This window comes from Peromyscus leucopus, chromosome 23, assembly GCF_004664715.2.
Source record: "Peromyscus leucopus breed LL Stock chromosome 23, UCI_PerLeu_2.1, whole genome shotgun sequence".
NCBI lineage: Eukaryota > Metazoa > Chordata > Mammalia > Rodentia > Cricetidae > Peromyscus > Peromyscus leucopus.
In genome coordinates this window covers 26,829,596-26,851,172 of record NC_051082.1, presented here as the reverse complement: position 1 = coordinate 26,851,172, position 21,577 = coordinate 26,829,596, and the positions used below count along the sequence as shown (strand labels likewise).

The window sequence follows — 21,577 nt, the reverse complement described above, 5'->3', positions numbered from 1 at the left end:
TTTCCTCCAAGATAGGATATTTTGGTGTCAGGCCACCTGGGGTTCAGTTTTCAGGCTGCCTGATAATTACATGACTTATATGAAGTTACGTCACCTGGCTGAGACTTAGATCCTGTTTCTTTTCTTTTCTTTTTCTTTTTTTTTTTTTTAAGACTTATTTATTTATTGTGTATACAGTATTCTGCCTGCATGTATGCCTGCAGGCCAGAAGAGGGCACCAGATCTCAATACGGGTGGCTATGAGCCACCATGTGGGTGCTGGGAATTGAACTCAGGACCTTTGGAAGAGCAGCCAGTGCTCTTAACTGCTGAGCTATCTCTCCAGTCCTAGATCCTGTTTCTATAGGATGGCCATTGATTTAGCTTCATTTCTGTTGCTGTTACAAAGCATCTTAACAAAAAGCAGCTTAGGGGAGAAGGGTCTATTTTTGCTTCCAGTTTGAGGGTACCGAGAAGTCACCATGGCAGAAGCTGGAAGCAGCTCATCACATCCCATCCGCAGTCAAGAGCAGAGGGCATTAATGCATACGTGTTCTCTTGCTTGCTTGTGCTCAACTTGATCTCTCCACTCTTCACCCCCGCCCCAGGACAGAGGAGGGGGAAGGGTTTGAGACAGGGATTCTCTATGTCGTCCTGGCTGTCCTGGAACTCACAGAAATCCACCTGCCTCTCCCTCCTGAGTCCTGGGATTAAAGGTGTGCCCCACCATTGCCTGGTGATTTCTCTATTCCTAATGAAGTTCAGAATCCCCTGTCTAGGGAATGGTGTTGCCTACAGTGGGCTAGGTCTTCCCACATATGTTAATTTAATTAAGACATCTCTCCCACAGACATGACCATAAGCCAACCCAATGTAGACAGTCTCTCACTGAGACTCTCTTGCTGAGTGAGTCTAGGTTGTCAAGTTGACTGTTAGAGCTAGCCATCACTGTCATAATAATAAAATGTCAGAGGTCGCCTGGTAGGTGTTAAAGAACTCCTCAGGAGAAGCTGAATGGGTCCTGTTGGAAAGGTCTCACGTGGCTTCTTTGGTGGAAAAGTCACTCCCTGCTGTGGTGTGAGCACCTGCCTTGTGGATCTGGTAGCAGCTGACCCTGGTGGTCAGGTACCACAGCTCTCGGTGTTTCATGCACATCAGCCCGAGTGCCAAGATCGAGACTCTACTGACTAGAGCAGTCAGCTCCAGCTGTCCTACTAGCCAATAGATGAGAGATCTGGGGTGTTCTGACTCACAAGGACAGAGATGAAGCTATCTAGATTCAGCCTTCTATGCTACCACACCTGGTTGGATCCAGAGTGTATCAAGGTAGTGGTGGTTGATCAGGTTCATGATACATTTAGGAACCATGTTTCTTAGGGTGGGGATGTAGCTTGCCTAGAATCCCCCAGTGAGGGGCTGGGGTGTGGCTCAGTGGTAGAGCCCCTGCCTAGAATCCCCCAGTGAGGGACTGAGGTCCTGGTTTATCAAACAACATGCAGGAAGCCTGGGCTTAATTCCCAATAATACACACGCGCGCATGCACCACACACACACACACACACACACACACACACACACACACGCAGAGAGAGAGAAAAGAAACCAGACGTGCTTCTTTTTAACAGGAAATACTCAGTAAATCCCGAGCAGGAGACACAGGAGTCAAGCTGGAGGTGAACGAAAGGTCAGTGTGAGCCTGGTGGTCGCAGTAGGTAAGCCCGGCCCTGAAAGCAAGGCCCAGAGTGAAGTGTCACTCAGTAGCTTTCCTCCAAGGCTTCGCCTCAGGCTCCTCCAGCAGTCCCAGCACCTTTCCTGCCCCTCGTCACTACTCAAGGTTTTCCTGGTTTAGGAATGAGAAAGTAAGCTGTCCGCTTTCTTCTTACTGTCCCCGTCCCCAACCCTTTCTTTTTCCTAGGATCCTTGGTTCCTGTACCAGCCTGATGCAAGCCATCAAGGTCCTGGTGGTGGCCTCCAAGGACCTCCAGAAGGAGATCGTGGAAAGTGGCAGGGTAAGCAGGGCTCTGGGTGGGCTCCTTCCCCTTCCCTATGTACTGGACTCTGCTTTGCTGTGGCCTCCAACGGCCTCCCTCACGGGCAGAGCTGCCATTCTTAGGGAAATTTCCCAGACACTGGGAAGTTGAGGGTTCCTAGTAGCTGTCTCTAGGGGCAATCGACCAGTTCCTTCTAGCCCCAGCTTCCAGGCCACACAGACCTGCTGTGGAAACCCCGCTGCCACCTCCAATCTAGGTCTTCAGGGACAACTGGGGACTTTGGAGAACTGGGCAGATCCCAGGAATAAACCTGGTACTGTCATCCCTCAGGCACAGATGACAAGTCTCTATAGATTCCCAGACCTGCAGATACTTAACCCTTTTAATAATCCAAATGCTCGTAAGGCTGAGGCAGGAGGCTCTCAAGTTTGACCTCAGCACGGGCTACATAACTGGGTCTTTTCTCAAAACTCCCTTTGTGAGTCAAGGATATAACTCGATTGGTCGAGTCCCTGCTTGACATCTATAAAAACTTGGATTCCATCCCAAACACTTCATAAAACCACACATGGTTTATTCCCAGTATTGGGAGGCAGAGGCAAGCAGATCTCTGTGAGTTCAAGGCCAGCCTGGTCCATACATAGAGACCCCGTCTCAAATCAAAAATGTTATGGGCTCGAAAGATGGCTGAGCACTTCCTGGTCTTCTGAGGAGTCTGAGTTTGGTCCCAGCATCCACATCAGGTGGTTCACGACTGCCTGTAGCTCCTGCTCCAGGGCATCAGATGCCTCTGGCATCACTGGGCACCTGCATTTTCTTAACACAAACACACAATTAAAAGTTAAAAAATAAATCTCTTTTAAAAGCTGGGGATTTACTTTAATTCATTACCTCCAAGACCTTAAGGATGTTATTTTGCCTTATTGCACCTTAGTTTTCTTATACCAAAAGTGAGAATAAAGGCACTTAGCACTTGGTAGGCATTCTATAAAATTGGCCATTAATAGCTGGGTAGTGGGCCAACAAGATGGCTCAGCAGGTAGAGGAGCTTGCCACCATGCCTAGCAACATGAGTTCAAGCTCCAGGTCATACATGGGAGGAAGACAGAGCCAATGCCTACAAGCTTTCCTCTGACCAAGCTTTTCCTTTGCACCATGGCATGGACATGTCCCACCCACATGCACACGCAAAATACATAAGTAAATGTAATTTAAAAGAAAAAAACCTGGGTATGGTGGTACATGCCTATAATCCTAGCACTTGGGAGGTTGAAGCAGGAGGACCAAGAACTGGAGGGTAGCTTAGGCCACGTAGTAAAGCCTGTCTAAAAATAACCCGGGCTGGAGAGGTGGCCTGTCGGTTAACCTGTTGCCCTTGCAAAGGACCAAGATTCAATTCCCAGCACCCAACATGGCAGCTCACAGTCATCTGTAACTCCAGATCCAAGGGATTTGAATCCCTCTCCTGACCTCTGCACACATGTGCACATGCATGCAGACAAAACCCTCATGCGCGAAATCTGCTTAAAGATTAAAATAAAAACTAACCAACCTGTGATATTTTTGCTTCCATAGGGTACTGCATCCCCTAAGGAATTTTATGCCAAGAACTCTCGCTGGACAGAAGGACTTATATCTGCCTCCAAAGCTGTTGGTTGGGGAGCTACCGTCATGGTGTAAGTGTCTGGCTCCAAGGCTTCCCACATCCCCTTCCTCATTCCATTGATCCACCCCAGACAGATAGGGTCTCAAAAAATTTTTATTTTTTTATAAATAAGGTAAACTATACCTGAGGAAAGATATGTGAAGTGGCCCTCTGGCTTCCACATGCGCTCGCGCTCTCTCTCTCTCCTACATACACACACACACACACACAAATAAATACAAAAAGTAGTGACTGGTACTGTATGTTTGAAAGGGACCTGGGGTCTCCCAGGACAACACAGGGATAGGGCAAACAGGCTGCCTTTCCTGCCTGGACAGGGACTTAGGGGTTGGCTGGAGGTGGGATCGTGATAGTTTCTGTCCTCTGCGACCTCCTCCTCCGTGTCTCTCCTGGGTTCTCAGGGATGCTGCTGACCTTGTGGTCCAAGGCAAGGGGAAGTTTGAGGAACTGATGGTGTGTTCACACGAGATCGCTGCTAGCACAGCCCAGCTTGTGGCTGCGTCCAAGGTAGGACCCGCTGGTGCTGGAGGCTCAGCACACTGTGAGGCTGGCTGGGTCAGAGAGGCTCCGAAGAAAAACTTTAAACAGGGGCCGGCGAGACGGCACAGTCAGGAAAAGGTCCTTGCCGCTAAAGCTGATGATGTGAGTTTGATCCCTGGGACCTCCATGGTGGAATGAGAGAAATGACTCTCACAAGTTGGTCTCTGACTTCCATATGCACACCATGGCATGCCCACCTACACATAAATACTAATTAAATAACATGATAAAAAGTAATTTAAAACAGGCTGAGGAAGCTGGGCAGTGATAGCTCACACTTTTAATCCCAGTACTCAGGGGGCAGAGCCCGGCTGATCTCTGTGAGTTCAAGGCCAGTTTGGTCTACAGAGCAAGTTCTAGGACAGGCTCCAAAGCTACAGAGAAACCATATCTTGAAAAATCAAAAAGGAAAAGGGGGAAGGGGGCGGCAGATAGTTTATTAGCAAAGCACTTGCCCCAGATTTACTGGTAAGAGGCAATGGCCATAGCTCAATGGTAGAGCACCTGCCTAGAATCCCCCACTGAGGGGCTGGGGTGTGGCTCAGTGGTAGAGCCCCTGCCTAGAATCCCCCAGTGAGGGGCTGAGGTGTGGCTCAGTGGTAGAGCCCCTGCCTAGAATCCCCAGTGAGGGCTGGGGTGTGGCTCAGTGGTAGAGCCCTGCTAGAATCCCCCAGTGAGGGGCTGGGGTGTGGCTCAGTGGTAGAGCCCCTGCCTAGAATCCCCCAGTGAGGGGCTGGGGTGTGGCTCAGTGGTAGAGCCCCTGCCTAGAATCCCCCAGTGAGGGGCTGAGGTGTGGGTTATTGGTAAAACGCATGGCCCTGGGTTCCATTCCTAGTATCCAAAATCAAAACAGTATCTGTTCACTGGATATGCTATCCAGGCACACACCTTTGATCCCTGTACTCAGGAAGCAAAGGCAGGTGGACTTCTGGAGTTTGAAGCCAGCCTGGTGTACATAGTGAGCTCCAGGCCAGCCAAGGCTCCAGAGTGAGAGAGACCCTGTCTTAAAAAACAAAAGTATTTGGTGATGAAACTGCTGAGCAGAGACTACAGGTCACCTGACTTGGCCTTTAAAGTCCACGTGACCAATGTCTGCCCCTCCTCTGTTGAACTTGAACCACTGGCCCATTTAACCCTCATGCAAAGCTGTTGACCAAGGTCTCCTCACCAGGGAAACAGAACTTCAGTGGTGAATGGCCTTTCTTCCTCCCTTTCTTAGGGTCCCAGGTTTTCCCACACCCGGAAGAGTTCATGCAGAAAACTGTTCAAGCTAGAGTGCAGTGTAGATAACTCAACCTATGTGCTGGGGGTGACTTTCTATTCTAGACATGTCAGGGGTTGGTCCCACAGGAAACAATGATTTTGAGAGGTTGACTGGTAACAACAGTCGGTGTTTGATGGGCACCACCAGGCCAGCTGTTTGGTCCTGTCCTCGATGCTTCTGATGTAGCCTGAACGAAAATGTCCTTTGTCCCGGCAGGTGAAAGCTAACAAGGGCAGCCTCAATCTGACGCAGCTGCAGCAGGCCTCTCGGGGAGTGAACCAGGCCACGGCCGCCGTGGTGGCCTCAACCATTTCCGGCAAATCTCAGATTGAGGAGACAGGTAGCCTTTCAGCCACTGCGAATCTCTTTCCCCATGATCTCAATTTAGTTCTGTTTTGTTTTTGTCTTCTTCTTCTTCTCCTTTCTTCCTCTCCTCCTTCTCCTTCTCCTTCTCCTTCTCCTCCTCCTCCTTCTTCTTTATGTGTGGTGTTGGCATATGCATACAAGTGTTTACTAATGTGTGTGGGGCCAGAGTCTGGGTCTCTTCCACTGTCGATATTCCCCCATAACATTCTCTCTGTCTCTGTCTCTCTCCCGGAGATAGGATCTCACTGTGTAGTCCTGGCCTTAAACTCAGAGGTCCACCTCCATCTGCCTCTGAGTGCATGGACTAAAGGCATGCACCGCCTTACCCAGCTCTTCCTAGACACCCTCTAAGGAAGGAAGTGGGTGGCTAGGGATGCAGCTCAGTCACTAGAATGCTTCCCTGGCATGTGTGAAGCCAGACTATGTCTTTTTACATCCGTGCTAATCTCCTAAAGCAGAACCTCACATAAGCATGATTTGTTGGTTTGGTTTTTTGTTTTTGTTTTTTTTTTTCTGAGACAAGGTTTCTCTGTGTCGCTTTGCACCTTTCCTGGAACTCACAGAGATCCACTGTGCCTCCCAAGTGCTGGGATTAAAGGTGTGCGCCACCACTGCCCGGCTTGATTTGTTGGGTGTTTTGCTTTGAGGGGGGTTAGTTTTTCCTACTTCAATTAACCTAGTCTAGAAACTGCCCCACGAACACGCCCCAGGGTCTACGTGTCCATGGTGATTCTCCATCTCATCCAGGGACTGGTGATGTCGCCCTGGGAAAGAGCTTGTCACCAAGGCTGACAACCTAGTTCAATCTCCTGGACCCCCATGGTCCATGCACCCTCATACACATGAACATACATGCCATGCTCCTGTATACACGCTAACAAACACACAAAGACAGGCGTACATCTAGGGACCTACCAGCCAGGCCCAACCTTCCAAACCTTCCACAGTCTCCCCAAAATAGCACCAACAGCTAGGGAAAAGTGCTCCCAACATGAGCCTGTGAGGACAGTTCAGCCTGGGACCATGATGGTGGCAGGGGGCAGGCCAGGCAGTGCAGGGGAGAATTGCCGTCGTCCTCGAGATCACGTGACAGCTAGGGACATTATTTGACTGTCTCTTCCTGTATCCATCCTTGCAGACAGTATGGACTTCTCAAGCATGACACTGACCCAGATCAAGCGCCAGGAGATGGATTCTCAGGTAAGAAAACCAGGGCCACGTCCAAGGTCGGGCTGGCTCCATTCCCTGCACGTCGTCCCCAAGTATCATTTCCCCAGGGAGAAGCCAGAGAGAAAGAGAGTAACTTAGGTTAAATGAAGTGAGGTATGGGCATGCATGTAATTATCCTTATCGAGGACTATGGGGGTCCAGCCCCTCAATAGCCCCCTCCCAGGGTCCGGGAAGAATCTACAACCAGCCGATAATTAATCTTTGATGAGAAGAAATGAATCTATGTACACGAAACTCCTTAGTCCATACACTTTATTATTCTGGGATAGTTCTCTCTCTACACAGCTTCTATTCTGCTCTCATGTCTAGCTCCTTCCTTGCCTTATTTCTCTATATTTGTCTACTGTCCCCCTCTAGGTTCTATCTTAATTCCTTCATCTAGTTCTGTCCCTTCTAGGTTCTCATCCATCTAGTTCTTTCCCCTATCAGCTCCTCTCCTGTCTCCTTCTCTCTCATCTGGCTCTTCCTCATCTTGTTCTTCCCCATCTGGCTCTTCTTCCTCTTCCATCTCGTTCCTCTAGTACTTTCTTGTAGCCCTTCAATCTAGTTCTTCCCCATCTCAGTTTGTTCCTCTCAAGTTCTTACCCATCTAGTTCTTCCATTCTCTTTTCTCTTCTCTGTCTTCTCGTGCCCTGGGAGTCCTAGTATATATACACTTACAAGCAGTATTCCCTTAGCAGTGCAAAACCAGGCTTCCAGGGTCAAATGGAGGGGTGATAAGAATCACATAGGGAGGCAATAACCATTAATTATACTTACAACCCCAAAGGGAAGTGACCAATGGGGAAATGAATTAACTAAAGGCTAAATTCAGGTAATATCTAAGAAGAGGGATCTTATGTGCTCAACTATAATCTTAAACGTGTTTGGTAGAAAGTGTTAAGAATCTATAAGTTGCTAGGTCAATGGGGAGAAAATAAAACTGTCTTCTTTTTTCCTGTGGCTTCTATCTGTCCAAGCTATCTGCCATTTTTCTGCAGGGTGGGGGAAAGTGTGCTCAGTTGCTAGGCAACCTGTGTACAGCTAGATGCCTCTGGTGATAGTTAAAGGGAGATCTGGAACTGGAGGTAAGGTTTGGGAAAGGAAGTAAGGCTTAATTGGCACATCCACCAGGCCTTTTCAAACAGGTAGCCTGGATGTTTAAGTCTGTTCTTAGAGAGTACAGAGGTATCTCTGATAAGGTACTTTCTTCCATCTGGGGATGGACCTGGCCGGATGCTGCCAATGATGATAATTACAGGGAGGCTTGAACTGGGGTTCTGGCTGAACATAGCTGTCAGCGCAGAAGGTTATCTAAATATTCCTAGAAGTGGTTAGGTAAGGAGTTAGTGGTCTATAAAGTTGGTAAGGTTGTAAGAAAGGAGGGTCCGAGCTGAATTGTGTAAAGCTATTACTTAACGTCCACCTGACCTAGGCGGTGTCTCCTTATGGAATTTATCTTAAATCAGGAGACTTGCACGTGGACTGTTATTACTGCTAGTCCTTGAAAGTGGCCAAGGGAGAATCTGATTCTAGAGAAAGTCTTTCCTGAGGCAGTTCTCCAAATACCTGGAATGTGTATGTCCAGAGAGTGATCAGTCCACACTGTTAGCCCTTCTTAGGGAAAAGTCAATTGGGAAAGCTATGAAGGCACACATGATTTTCATAACAGAAGACAGCTGATATATAACAAGCCAAGTAACACCAAAAACTCCTTGGGATTTGGCTTCCTCTGGAGGAATTCCCTGATTCCTCCAGGTAGTGACTTTGCCATAACCAGCTGAGTTCTTATGATATTCCTGCGGACCGCAGCAAATCCTGGCGCTTGAGGGGCTGAGGCAAGAGGATTGTCATGAGTTTGAGGCCAGTGTGGGCTACATAGCAAGACTGTTGAAAAACAAACAAATAACAAAAAAAACAGAGGTGGCTCAGTAGTTAAGAGCATTTTCTCACAACAACCTATGACTCCAGTTCTAGGAGGTCCAACACCTTCTGGCCTCTGTGGGCACCTGCACTCAGTTGCAAATGCCCCCCCCCCCATGTGTATACAAAATTAAAATGGGGAAAAAAAGAGGAGAGAAGGCTAACACCTGCAACCCTGGCCTGGGGAGGTAAAGGACTAAAGTTCAAGGCCAGCCTGTGTTCCGTGGGTCCCGGTCTCGGGGCTGCGTTTTAACTTGTAACTAAGTTAAACCAATACCAGACCTTCTCCACAGGTTAGGGTGCTAGAGCTGGAAAATGACCTGCAGAAGGAGCGTCAAAAACTAGGAGAGCTTCGGAAGAAACACTACGAGCTGGCTGGAGTTGCCGAGGGCTGGGAGGAAGGTGAGCACGCCTCGGGTACTTGCTGCGGGTGCCGGGTGCCGCAGAAGCGGGTGCCTCGGAAGGGACGGGCTTTCCCCCAACAGGACGGGTCCCTCTGCCCTGGCACTTCCTCCTCTTCCTCCCCCTTTTCATTCCTAAATAACCTTTCAGCCTAGAGATAGGCACATCATAGAGAATGGAAAAGCTTCTGTTATAGCCCTTCCAAGCTCCAGCTGTACCCTGGGTGGTGCACAGCTGGAGACCTAACACTCTGGAGAGAGAGGCAAGAAGACTGGGGATTTCGGCTGCGTAGCCAGAAACAAACAAAAAACCCTGACTGTTATAAAAGCCTCCACGTTGGCCAGTGGACTTGTGTCCTAGTCACTACAGTGCCCTCTCTGGTCACTAGCCTTGGCATTGTTTTGTTTTTAAAGAGTTATTTTTATTTTTGGGGGCTGGAGAGATGGCTCAGTGGTTAAGAACACTGGCTACTCTTCCAGAGGACCCGGGTTCAATTCCCAGCACCCACATGACAGCTCACACCTGCCTGTAGCTCCAGTTCTAGGGAATCTGACACTCTCACACCAATGCACATAAAATTAAGTTAAATTATTTTTTTTAAAAAAAAAAAAAGAGTTATTTTTATTTTCTAGGTATAGAAACAGTTGTGAGCTGTCACGTGGGTTCTGGGGTTCGAAGTTGGGTCCTCTAGAAGAACAGCCAGTGCCCTTAACACTGAATCACCACCACCCTGGGTGGACACACACACACACACACACACACACACACACACACACACACAGCTTTGCTATCAAAACTGCGGTAGATGAATAGTAGTCAGTGGAGAGCTGGCAGGCAAGGCACACTAATTCTGAGGTTCTGACTATAGAGCCAGCAAAGCACCACGATGTGGAGCCAGGAGGGTGGTTTGGTAGGTAAAAAGGCAAAGCTTCATGACCTGGGTTCACTTCCTGGAACCCACAGTAGAATAGAACCAATTCCCGAAAAATCTGTTCTCTTGATTTCCACATTCTGAATGTGGCATGTGTGCACCTGCACTCATATATATCACGTGTGCGTGCATGCGCACACACACACACACACATATACACCCATGCACGTACACACACAATAATAATTTTTTTTTTTTCTGGAGCTGAGGACCGAACCCAAGGCCTTGTGCCTGCTAGGCAAGCGCTCTACCACTGAGCCAAATCCCCAGCCCCAAATTTTTTAAAGGTTCTTTTTTTTTTTTTTTTGGTTTTTCAAGACAGGGTTTCTCTGTGTAGCTTTGTGCCTTTCCTGCAACTCACTTGGTAGCCCAGGCTGGCCTCGAACTCACAGAGATCCATCTGCCTCTGCCTCCCGAGTGCTGGGATTAAAGGCGTGCGCCACCACCGCCCGGCTAAAGGGTTCTTTAAAGTATGGCATTCATGAGTTTGAGTCTCACATGGCCACAGTCTCTCATGAAGAGTTCATGTATGCGTGAGGTTCCATGTGAAATGTTTTTTTTTTTTTTTTTTTTTGTCTTTGTTGTTTTTGTTTCTAGGGACAGAAGCTTCGCCTCCTACTGTTCAAGAAGCAATACCGGAGAAAGAGTAGGCCCAGCCAGCGCCCCACACGTCAGAATGTAAATCCTTGTTATCCTTCTGTGTGTGACCCTCCCCGTCTTGGCACACCGGGCCCTTGCAGACCTCTCCATTCACAAACGCTGAAGCCCATCCGTCGTGTCTCCTCAGGACACCGCCTCTGTCTGAATGCATGATGAGTTCTCCCCTTATGTCCTGACATACAGGCAGGCCAGCGTTGGCCATGAGCAAGCTCAGGTCCACAGAAAAACAGCAACATGGCCAACCTGTCTTGCCTAATATCCACCTCCTCGCCAGCCATGTCCTAAGAGAGGCTTCTTGTCATTGGGAGCTTGGAGCATCTGACACCTGTTCTTCCCCCCCCTTGCGCCCCCCAGTCTTTTGCATTTTGTCTTTTGCGCAAACTTGCGAGCATCTGAACTCCACTGGATTCCAAACCAGTTCCGCCGTTTGAATCCACAGTCAGAGGAACAGGAACAAAGGCCTGGCGGAGACTGCCAAAGCAACGCCCCCCCCCCCCCTTCACACTACACTTTTGGCAGTCTGATGGATCCCCTCCTGCTTATTATTAGGTGGTCGTTTGGGTCTTTTGGTTTTATAGTCTGAACGTTTCACATAGCCAACTTTCCCAAAAAAGGGTTCCCCTCCCCGCCCCCACCCTGAGCTCTGAGCCCTTCTGAGAGGAAGGTCCCCACCCCCACCATGGTGCGGCTCAGGCTACGCCCTGGTGCTCCAGATCAGCTCTTCCGTCAGCCAAGGCCACTTCCCAGGGTGACAGCTCTCCTCGGAAGCCTAAAGCAGAGCTAGTGCCTTTACTTTCTGACCCTGGGTGCCATCCCAAGGCCTCTGTCCACCTTCACAAGCCAGGGAGCACCAGTTTCAAAAAAAAAAAAAAAAAAAAAAAGGTGCCAGGGACCCAGCTGTTCTGGGGACATTTTTCTTAGGAGCTCATGTGAGCAGGTTCACCACCCCATCACGTGCTGGAATGGAGCTGGTGTGAGCCGCAACACTACATCCCTAGAGCGCACTTCCTGTGCCATGTCACGTGGGCCACCTTCCGTCAAACCCAGGCAAGGTCCTAAGAGGGACAGATATAAAGGAGCTGGAAGTGCTTCCTTTTCCAGCTGCCTGCTCCTGCAGCCTCCTGAACCGGAAAAAGATGGTTCCATGTGCTACTTATTCAACAGACCCACTAGCTCCCATCGGGAAGAGACCTCGGCTCGGGGTAGGACTCTTCATATTTATTACTAACAATCTTCCTGCGACACCTGCCCCAGAGATGCTTGGAGCAATCAGGACTGAGGGTGGCCGACTAGACTTGCCCTCCGCCCACAGTCACCACAGACCACAGACAAGACTAAAGAGCCATCCCTGGGCATTTCTGGGCCCGGATTCCAAAGCAGGCAGGTTCTTCGAAGCATCGAGGAGCAGGAGAGGAAGGGGACCAGCCCTGACTGTGTCACCGACTCCGCCACTGCCCACTCTTGCTCCCATGAAGACAAGGTGGGCACTGAAGGCATCCCACCTAGATACAAGCAGCCGGACAGCACTTTGCCACTCTCAAATGGACCACTGAGTTAAGTGACCTTCTGATCTGTAGCATGGGGCAGGGAGATGGCGTCTTCCTCCCTCTGGTATCTGTGACTCTTAGGTGGCAGCCAGCAGGCAGTTCCTTGAGCCTGTCCCCAGTGGGACGTGGCTCGGCTTTGCTGGGTAATGGGTTGTGAGGCTAATTAATGTTTGATCACTGTGAATCAACCCCCTTCTTCCTGTTCCACCCACCCTGACTCTGTCCCCCGGGGTATTTTCTAAGCCGGCACTCCAAAAACTCCCAGCATCCCAGAAGTCTGCTGAGACACGTGACCTCCACATTGGGCTAAAGGAGTTACCTGCAGTGGAAACGGCCTATTCTGGTGCCGCAAGCATGTTTCTCTGCTTAGCATTTCTTCTTGAGTCCAAGGACCAGAACAAGTAAGCTGTGTGGCATTGTTGGCCCATTTATGCCAATCAAGCCAATCCGTGTGCTCGCTGTGGGTCAGCTTTTCCAAAGGAGGTTAACATAGTCAGTCCTTGCTTCTAAGGTCAGAGCGTTCACACTTGTGTGTCCCAGCAAGAGGATATCAAACGCACAGCCATAGAGTGGGATTCTCTGAATAACACGCCTGTCTGAAAAGCCAGTCATTTGTAAAACCCTAATCATTAATCTCTTCCTGAGTACCAAAACAGTGAAGAACCCCAGCATGAGGGGAGTCAACAGCACAAGCGTCCCACCTGCTCAGTGTTGGATCAGAACTTTTTAGTGGAACTCAAGTCAGCAGCTCTTTCTAGCCAGGCTTGGCAGTGCATACCTGTAATCTTGGCTTTCAGGAGACTGAAGCAGGAAGATCCTGAATTTAAGGACAGCCTGGGCTACATACTGAGACCTTGTCTCAAAAAAAATTTTTTTTAAAATAATTAGATTATATGTGTGTGTATATAAATTATATATAACTGGGTGGTTTTTTTTGGGGGGGGGGAACAGGGTCTTATTATATAACCCTGGCTGGCCTCAAACTAACTATGACACCTCACTGTCCTTGAACTCACAGGGATTCCCTTCCCTTTGCCTCCCAAGTGCTGGGGTTAAAGGTGTGCGCCATCCCACTCAGCCTAGACCACAGTTTGTTGGCTCTGCTGCTACCTAAAGGGGAGTCTTTAACCCAGTGGCTGGACAAACCAAGCCCTGAAAATTCTTACAGCTCAAAAGGAACTTCGCAGCTTTTTCAAGCATTCCTGAGGCTCCTTAGACTAAAGTCTGCTGCATGAGTGTAGACAGATCCTCAAGGCAGGGAACTGGGGGTCCGGAGAGATAGCTCAGCAGTTAAGAGCACTTCCTTCTCTTCCCGAAGACCCAGGTTCTGTTCCCAGCACCTACATCATGTGGCTCCCAACCACCGTTAACTCCAGCTCCAAGGGATCCGATGCCCTCTACCGGTTACATGAACTCATGCGGATGCACGCAACGTCCATTTGAGTACAAATAACTCAAAAAATATTTTTTCAAGACAAAAAATTAACAAGACAATGGCTTGGGTGGGGTGAAAAGGAAACTCAAATCTAGCTGTCTTTCATTTTTAACTTGTTACACTTTTCTAGTGCCTAGAGATTGAGGATATGTATGTGGGGTTCAGATCTGAGCAAGGAATTGAAATGACTCTAACGGGCTTGACATTGGAGGCCTGGAATCCCAGCACTTGGGACACAAGCAGGAGGATCACGAGTTCAGGTCTAGCCTGGGCTATGTACTGAGACCTTATCTCAGAAAAACCAAAAATAAATTAGACTAGAGCTTAAATGGCTTGATGACTGTACTGCGCCCAGCATTATTCCTAGAATCCCACCTACATACGAGCCCTTAACCCAGTAGCTGGGGGAGCCAAACACCTCCAGGACATCCTGTCTCAGAATAGGTGTGGCTGACGGGTCCGACACCAGGCTTTATACCAGGTAACTTGAGGTCACATGTACTTGTCATTCTGGCCACATTCGTCTGCTATGACCTCTCATCTTAAGAGTTCTCATCTTGTGTCTGGGGAAAGCTTTTACTTCCTGGTCAGTGGCTTGGTTGTAGAAGGGTTTCCAGCATCATTTAACCCTAATGTTGGGGGTGGGGAGCTTGAGACTGGATTTCTCTGTGCAGCCTTGGCTGATTTGGGACTCTCTCTGTAGCCCAGGCTGGCCTCGAACTCACAGAGATCTGCCTGCCTCTGCCTCCCGAGTGCTGGGATTAAATGCGAGCGCTGCCACCGCCCGGCTTAACACTAATTTTTAATGGCTGGCAAATGTGCTACTTTCTACTGCCTTTCCATCTCTCTGGCAGCCTTGCTACAAAAGCCAGCCTTTGGAGCCAACCCTGACCTGTCCATCAGAGTGGCCCTGCACTCTCTCCGCCATCTTGGGTCCTCCATATTTGCCTTGGAAACAGATTGGCTTTGCCCTATCTCTCCACCTCTCGAGTTCTCGGAGACCACACTGATTGGAAACCATCACCGTAGCACTTGGCAGCCACCCACACCGATCCAGAACAGCAATTGCCACCCCTGTCACACAGGTCCAGTCCAAACAGGGAACCGGCAAACACGGTGGTGGAGTACTTCCTCGCCCAGGAGCCAAAGCCAGAGACGGTTGGTTAGATGTGACTGGATCCAGTTCTGAGCATATAGACCCTTCAGACATGTTTTTCAGGTGACCCTCAACTACCTCAGGTTTGAAGACCCTAAGTTAAACAGATTAGCGCTCTAGGGACAAACCGAGGGATCCCGTTAAATCTTGGTGAAGACGACCTAAACGTCCCAAGCTTGTAACAGACTCTGAACTTGCGGGGATGGGGTTGGTTTGGTTTGTTTATGCCCTATCTTCTGTTTTTAACCTTTTCCACAGTTTTCCATTAGAATCGTCCCTATCAGTGAATTCCACTTCTCACTTCGTGCCTACCTTCCCCGGGCAGGTGGCCACCGGCTCTTGTCTCCTCCCAACAGTACTTTTATTATGGAATGAAGACCTTTCTTTGTATAATGCATTGCATCTGTGTTTTCAATTTTTCCAATAAACCTGTCAGCCTGGCCGTGGAGAACAGTGAAGACGGAGGGTCAACGGAGTGCCCCTGAGGATTGGACTCCTATATCTTCTTTCTGTGTTCTGAGATCCATGGGATTCACATGGCAGTTCACAACTCCCTTAACTCTAGTCCTAGGGTATCCAACACCATCTTTGACCTCCTCGGGTTCCCACACATATGGACTACACATACATGTACTCAGGCACACACACATACACACTCATAAGATTCGTAAACAATTTTTTTGTTTTTGTTTTTCGGACAGGGTTTTTCTGTGTAGCCTTGGTTGCCCTGGAACTGGCTTTGTAAACCAGGTTGGTCTTGAACTTGGAGATTCTCCTGCCTCTGCCTTCTGAGTGTCAGGACTAAAGGCATGCACCACCATACCAAGCATGCTTTCTTTTTAATAAAAGTTATTTTTTAAATACAAAAAGGAGCTGGAGAGCTGGCTCAGTACTTAAGAATACTTGCTGCTCTTCCAGCAGACCTGGGTTCAGTTCCCAGCACCCACATCAGATCGCGCACAACTGCCTTTAAGTCCAGCTCCAGGGGATTCTACAATCTTCTAGTTTGTGCAGCTACCTGCACGCACCTGGTGTATGCACAGGAAAGCAGATACACAAATTTTAAAATGACAATTAAACATTGGTTTGTGTCTTAAGTGTTTCATTGCTGTGAAGAGACACCATGACAACAGCAACTCAAGGAAAACATTTCATTGGGGCTGGCTTACAGTTCAGAGGGTCAGTCCATTATCGTGGCAGGAGGCACGGCGGCATGTAAGCAGACATGGTGCTGGAGAAGTTCTACATCTGCATCTCCAGGCAGCAGAAAGCATGATCAGGCTTGAATTTCTGAGACTTCAAAGCCCACCCCTAGTGGCACACTTCCTAATAGTGCCATTCCCCATGGGCCTATGGGGGGCATTTTTATTCAAACCACCACGGTTTGTAAGCTGGGGGGTGTAGCTCAATGATAGAGTGCTTGCCTACTAAGCTATGGGGTCTGTCTGCAGCATTCATGGCAAAGGATAGGGGTGGTGAGGAAGGAGGGCTGAAGTCCTGTGCACCTCTCATCCTAGTATCGGGAAACAGGCAGGAGGATTACACATTTGAGGCCAGTTTGGACAACTTATGTATACTTATGTATACAGTGGAGCTCTGCTTCAAGATCCTAGAAGAGGGTGGAGCATGGTTGAAAGAATGCTCACTGAGCATGCTCAAAGCTGCAGGCTTCTCAGTATTGGATAAAACTAGGCGGGTGGCATATGGCTGCAACCCCAGCCTTTAGGAGGTAGAGGCAGGAAGATCAGAAGTTCAAGGGCATCTTTGGCTACATAGGGAGTTCAAGGCCAGCCTGGGCTACATGAAGCTGTTTCAAAAACCACTTTTAAAAAAGAGAACATTGCTTTGTACTTATTAAAATCATAAGAGGAGGGCTGGAGAGATGGTTCAGTAGTGAGGAGCACTGGCTGCTCTTCCAGAGGACCTGAGTTCAATTCCCATCCCTGAGCCCCGCCCCCATGGTGGCTCACAACCATCTGTAATGAGATCTGGTGCCCTCTCCTGACCTGCAGGTGTACATGCAGGCAGAACACTGTATACATAATAAATAAATCTTTTTAAAAAACTCCTAAGAGGGTCAGGCGGTGGTGGCGCACGCCTTTAATCCCAGCACTCTGGAGGCAGAGTCAGGCGGATCTCTGTGAGTTCAGGCCAGCCTGGTCTACAGAGCGAGATCTAGGACAGGCACCAAAACTACACAGAGACCTGTCTCGGGAGAAAGAGGAAAAAAAAAAAAAATAGGAACGGATGATCCAGTCAGTCGGTCTGGAAAAGCTAGGGTCTGATGCCCAAGGCTTCAGCAGCAGCAAGAGACTCCCTCGCTTGGGAGGATGGAAAGGACCCACTGGCTGGCTTCTTCCTCCTTTTATCCCTTTCATTGGCCGGTCAGCCGAGCTGAAGGGTAGGAAAGTGGCTGGGGAATGAGAACGGAGGTGGAATAAGAGAAGAGGACTTTAGAGGCAGGAAATGAGAAGAAAATTAATAAGAGTAAAGAAAAACTACTCACAAGACTCAAACCACGTGCATCGCCTTTTCCCGCTTTCAGTCAAAAGCGGGCAGTTGATTGGGAGCTGGGGAGCGGCTGCCTCGTTGCCTGGCAACCGACTGTCTAACGCGCTTCCTCGCAGAGCTGCCCTGTAGTGATGTAAGAGGCATGTGGTTCATGTTGGGGCCATGAGGTCCTTGGACCTCCGTGCTGCTTAGAGCGGCGGGCTGCTCTGGCCGGGGGTGGCTGGCACAAGTCCCAGCCTCAAGGCGGGTAACCGTGGCCGGGCCACTGTCCATGTGGACCCACCTGGACTTGGTGTGGTCTGGTAAGTCCCTGCTGCAGTATTTGGGCCATCTACGGCTTCTCTGCCAGCCAAGTTCAGCTGTGGCTGGGTCAGCAACAGTCCACGTAGATGCCTTGATGGATGGCAAGCGTTGTGTGACTGGGTTTTGTAAGGAACATATCACAGGCGGGTGGTGTGGCACACGCCTTTAATCCCAGCACCCGGGAGGCAGAGCCAGGCGGATCTCTGAGTTCCAGGCCAGGCTGAGCTACAGAGCAAGTTCCAGGAAAGGCTCAAAAGCTACACAGAGAAATCCTGTCTCAAAAACAAACAAAACAAAACAAAACAAACAAAAAAAAAAAAAACCCACACACACACATCTCAATAAAAAGGCAGATTCAAGGTGCAGGTACTGGTGTCTACCTTTAATTCCATCACTTGGGAGACCAGGCAGCAGGATCAGAAGTCAAGGCCACATGGGATACCTAGGAGGAGGGAGGATTTAAGCTGGGAGTGGGGCACATGCTTATGAGGCAGGATCAAGAATTCAAGGGCAGCTTCAGCTACATAGACTGTTTGAGACCAGCCTAGGCTACATGAGAACTTGTCTCCAAAAAATGGGGCTGAAGAGATGTCTTAACTATTTCCCACAGAGGACCTAAATTTGGTTCCCAGCACCCAAGTCAGGAGGCTCACAACCTCCCGTAACTCCATATCCAGGGAATTGGACACCAGCTTTTAAAAGGATGTCTCCAGGCACTTGTACTCAATCGCATATATCTACACACATACAAAAATAATAAATAAATCTTTTAAAGAGAGAACAACCGGCTGGAGAGATGGCTCAGAGGTTAAGAGCACTGGCTGCTCTTCCAGAGGTCCTGAGTTCAATTCCCAGCACCCACATGGTGGCTCACAACCATCTGTAATGAGATCTGGCACCTTCTTCTGTGTACATAATAAATAAATAAATCTTTAAAAAAAAAAAAGATAGAGAACAAACAAAAACTAACACAATAAAAAAAAAAACCTTGTAGGCATGGTGGTAAGGCTTATAATCTTAGCACTGGGGAGGCTGAGGCAAGAGGTTCTGAAGTTTAAGGCCAACCTGGACTAACTAGTAAAGCCATCTGAAAAAAATAAATAAAAAATAACCACACAGGAGTCATGATGGCAACCACATTTAATCCTAGCACTCAGAGGCAAAAGCAGGTCCCTGTGAGTTTGAGGCCAGCCTGTTTTACATAGTGAGTTCCAGGACAGCCTATGTAGATAGACCCTGTCTCAACTACCCACCCCCTTTCAAAAAAAAAAAAAAACACTGTAGAATATGCTCTAGCCCAAGTATCTTAGCCTGTAATTTCCTTTGCCCATTTTGTCTTTACTTCAAAGCATAGACATTGGGGCCTGGAGAGGTGCCTCATCCACTGAGAGCAGTTGTTACTCCTGCAGAGGACCCAGGTTTGGTTCCCAGAACCAATACGACAGCTCACAACCACCTGTAACTCCAGTTCCAGGAGATCTGACATCCTCTTCTGGCCTCCTGGGGTACCAGGCACTCATATGGTGCATATACATTCTTGTAGGCAAAATGCTCATATACATTATAAATAAATAAAAGTTGGTTTTTGTTTTGTTCTCATGCTGGGCACAGTTGGCACACACCTTTATTCCCAGCACTCATCAGGCAGAGGCAAGAGTATCTCTGTGAGTTCAAGGTCAAACTTGTCTACATAGCAAGTTTCGGGACAGCCAGGGTTATATATAGTAAGACCTTATCTCAAAAAGTAATAATTCAAAGTAATGTACCAAGAGGTGAAGAATTGGCTCAGCCCTTAAGAGCATGTGGCCACTGTTAGGAATCTGCACTCAGGGAAACCCCCAGCTGGCCCGACTAGGGAGTCCCACACGTCAGGGAAAACATGCTGGCATGCTGGGCAGATGCAGGAGCGGGTTGGTGGGTGACCCATGCCATGCCGGCATGGCAGAGGGGTGGCACCAGACAGTCATTCATGACCCAGATGCTACATCCGTTTGGAAATGGTTTATTATAATAGAGAGATGAAGAGAAAATAGGAAAGAGGAAGAGAAGAGAGAGGAAGAGAGAGAGAGAGGGGGTTGAGGGTACATTCCTCAGGGGAGAAAAAGCAGAAGAGAGAGGAAGCTGAAGGGTTTTTTCTTAAAACGAGGCTTTTATGTCAGGATGCAGGGTGGCACCAAGGGGTCAGAATATTAACATTGGTTTCCAAGGAGTGGCTCAGAATCTTTTTTTATTTTTTTATTTTGAGAACAGTTTTATTAAAGTTGAAAAGCATGGCATAAAGTAGGTGAAAATCCTGGTAGCCAAAGGGAGGAGAGATGAAGAAAAAGCCATTCCTGTTAAGTTCATTGTGAAGGGTCAAACTATTAACAGCTGCTCTTGCAGCAGATTAGATTCCCAGAACCCACATGGCAGCCTAGAACCAGCTGTCTTTTTTTTTGGTTGGTTTTTTTTTTTTTTGGTTTTTTGAGACAGGGTTTCTCTGTGTAGCTTTGCGCCTTTCCTGGAACTCACTTGGTAGCCCAGGCTGGCCTCGAACTCACAAAGATCCGCCTGCCTCTGCCTCCCGAGCGCTGGGATTAAAGGCGTGCGCCACCACCGCCCGGCTGTCTTTTTTTTTTTTTAAAGATTTATTTATTTATTATCTATACAGTGTTCTGTCTACATGTGTCCTTGCAGGCTAGAAGAGGGAACCGATCTCATTGTAGATGGTTGTGAGCCACCATGTGGTTGCTGGGAATTGAACTCATGACCTCAGGAAGAGCAGCCAGTGCTCTTAACCACTGAGCCATCTCTCCAGCCAGAACCAGCTGTCTTTAGGTTCAGTCCCAGGGGATCTGAGGCCCTTTCCTGACCTTCAAGAGCACCAGGCATGTGCGTATGACCATACATACATGCAGGCAAAAAACAAAAAAAACAAAAAAAAACCCACTTACATGTAAAGTAATAAAATAAACCTTTAAAATGTACTATACTGAAAGAAGAAAATTAAGAGGTAAAAAGTAAAAAAAAAAAAAAAAAAAAAAAAAAAAAAAAAAAGACTAGCCATCAACTGTTCCTGGCATTATAAAGTGTTGAGGATAAAACTAAATTAAATAGCTTAATAGAGTTTCCATGTTTTTGCAGGAAGAAATGAACACTAAAAGAGAAACCAGGGGCCCGGAGCGATATCTCAGTGTTCACAAGCACTGGCTGCTCTTTCAGAGGACCTGGGTTCAGTTCCCAGCACCCACACGGTGGCTCACCGACCTCTGTAACTCCAGTTCCAGGAGCTCCAATGCCCTCTTTTGATCTCTATGGGCACCAGGCATGTATGTGGTCGTGCATATACATACATCATATACATACATGCAAGCAAAACACTCAAAGTAAACCTAAAATAAATATATAAGTAGATGATTCATCAAATCCTGATGGTTACTGTGGAGGAGAGGAGAGTGCTGGGCATGGCGGCATTAGCTTGTAATGCCACAGCCGGGAAGGAGTCCGAGCCTGGACAGATTCCAACCTAGTTTAGGAGATAGTATGGAAGAACAGGTCTGATCCAGGAAGAGAATTCACACAGTCCTGGGAGCTTGTCAGGTGACAATGTTGGGGAGACTGAAGGCATGATGAGAGGGGCCACACTTGACCTGGATGCTTTGTTAAGGGCACCTCTTGCATATTTAAATCTGAACCTAGGCATGTGGTGCACGCC

General features: G+C 48.4%; 1 protein-coding gene across 1 annotated transcript in view; it reads left to right on the top strand.

Annotated features, from left to right (window-relative positions):
- Hip1 (huntingtin interacting protein 1) overlaps positions 1-12,263 on the top strand; it is a 130,099-nt gene extending 117,836 nt beyond the window's left edge. Inside the window, 8 exon segments of the mRNA XM_028860656.2 lie at positions 1,605-1,663; positions 1,895-1,988; positions 3,546-3,646; positions 4,038-4,143; positions 5,657-5,780; positions 6,945-7,006; positions 9,232-9,340; positions 10,869-12,263. Of these exon segments, the coding sequence (XP_028716489.1) occupies positions 1,605-1,663; positions 1,895-1,988; positions 3,546-3,646; positions 4,038-4,143; positions 5,657-5,780; positions 6,945-7,006; positions 9,232-9,340; positions 10,869-10,921 (708 nt within the window). The 3' untranslated portion in view covers positions 10,922-12,263.
- The last annotated feature ends 9,314 nt before the right edge of the window (positions 12,264-21,577 follow it).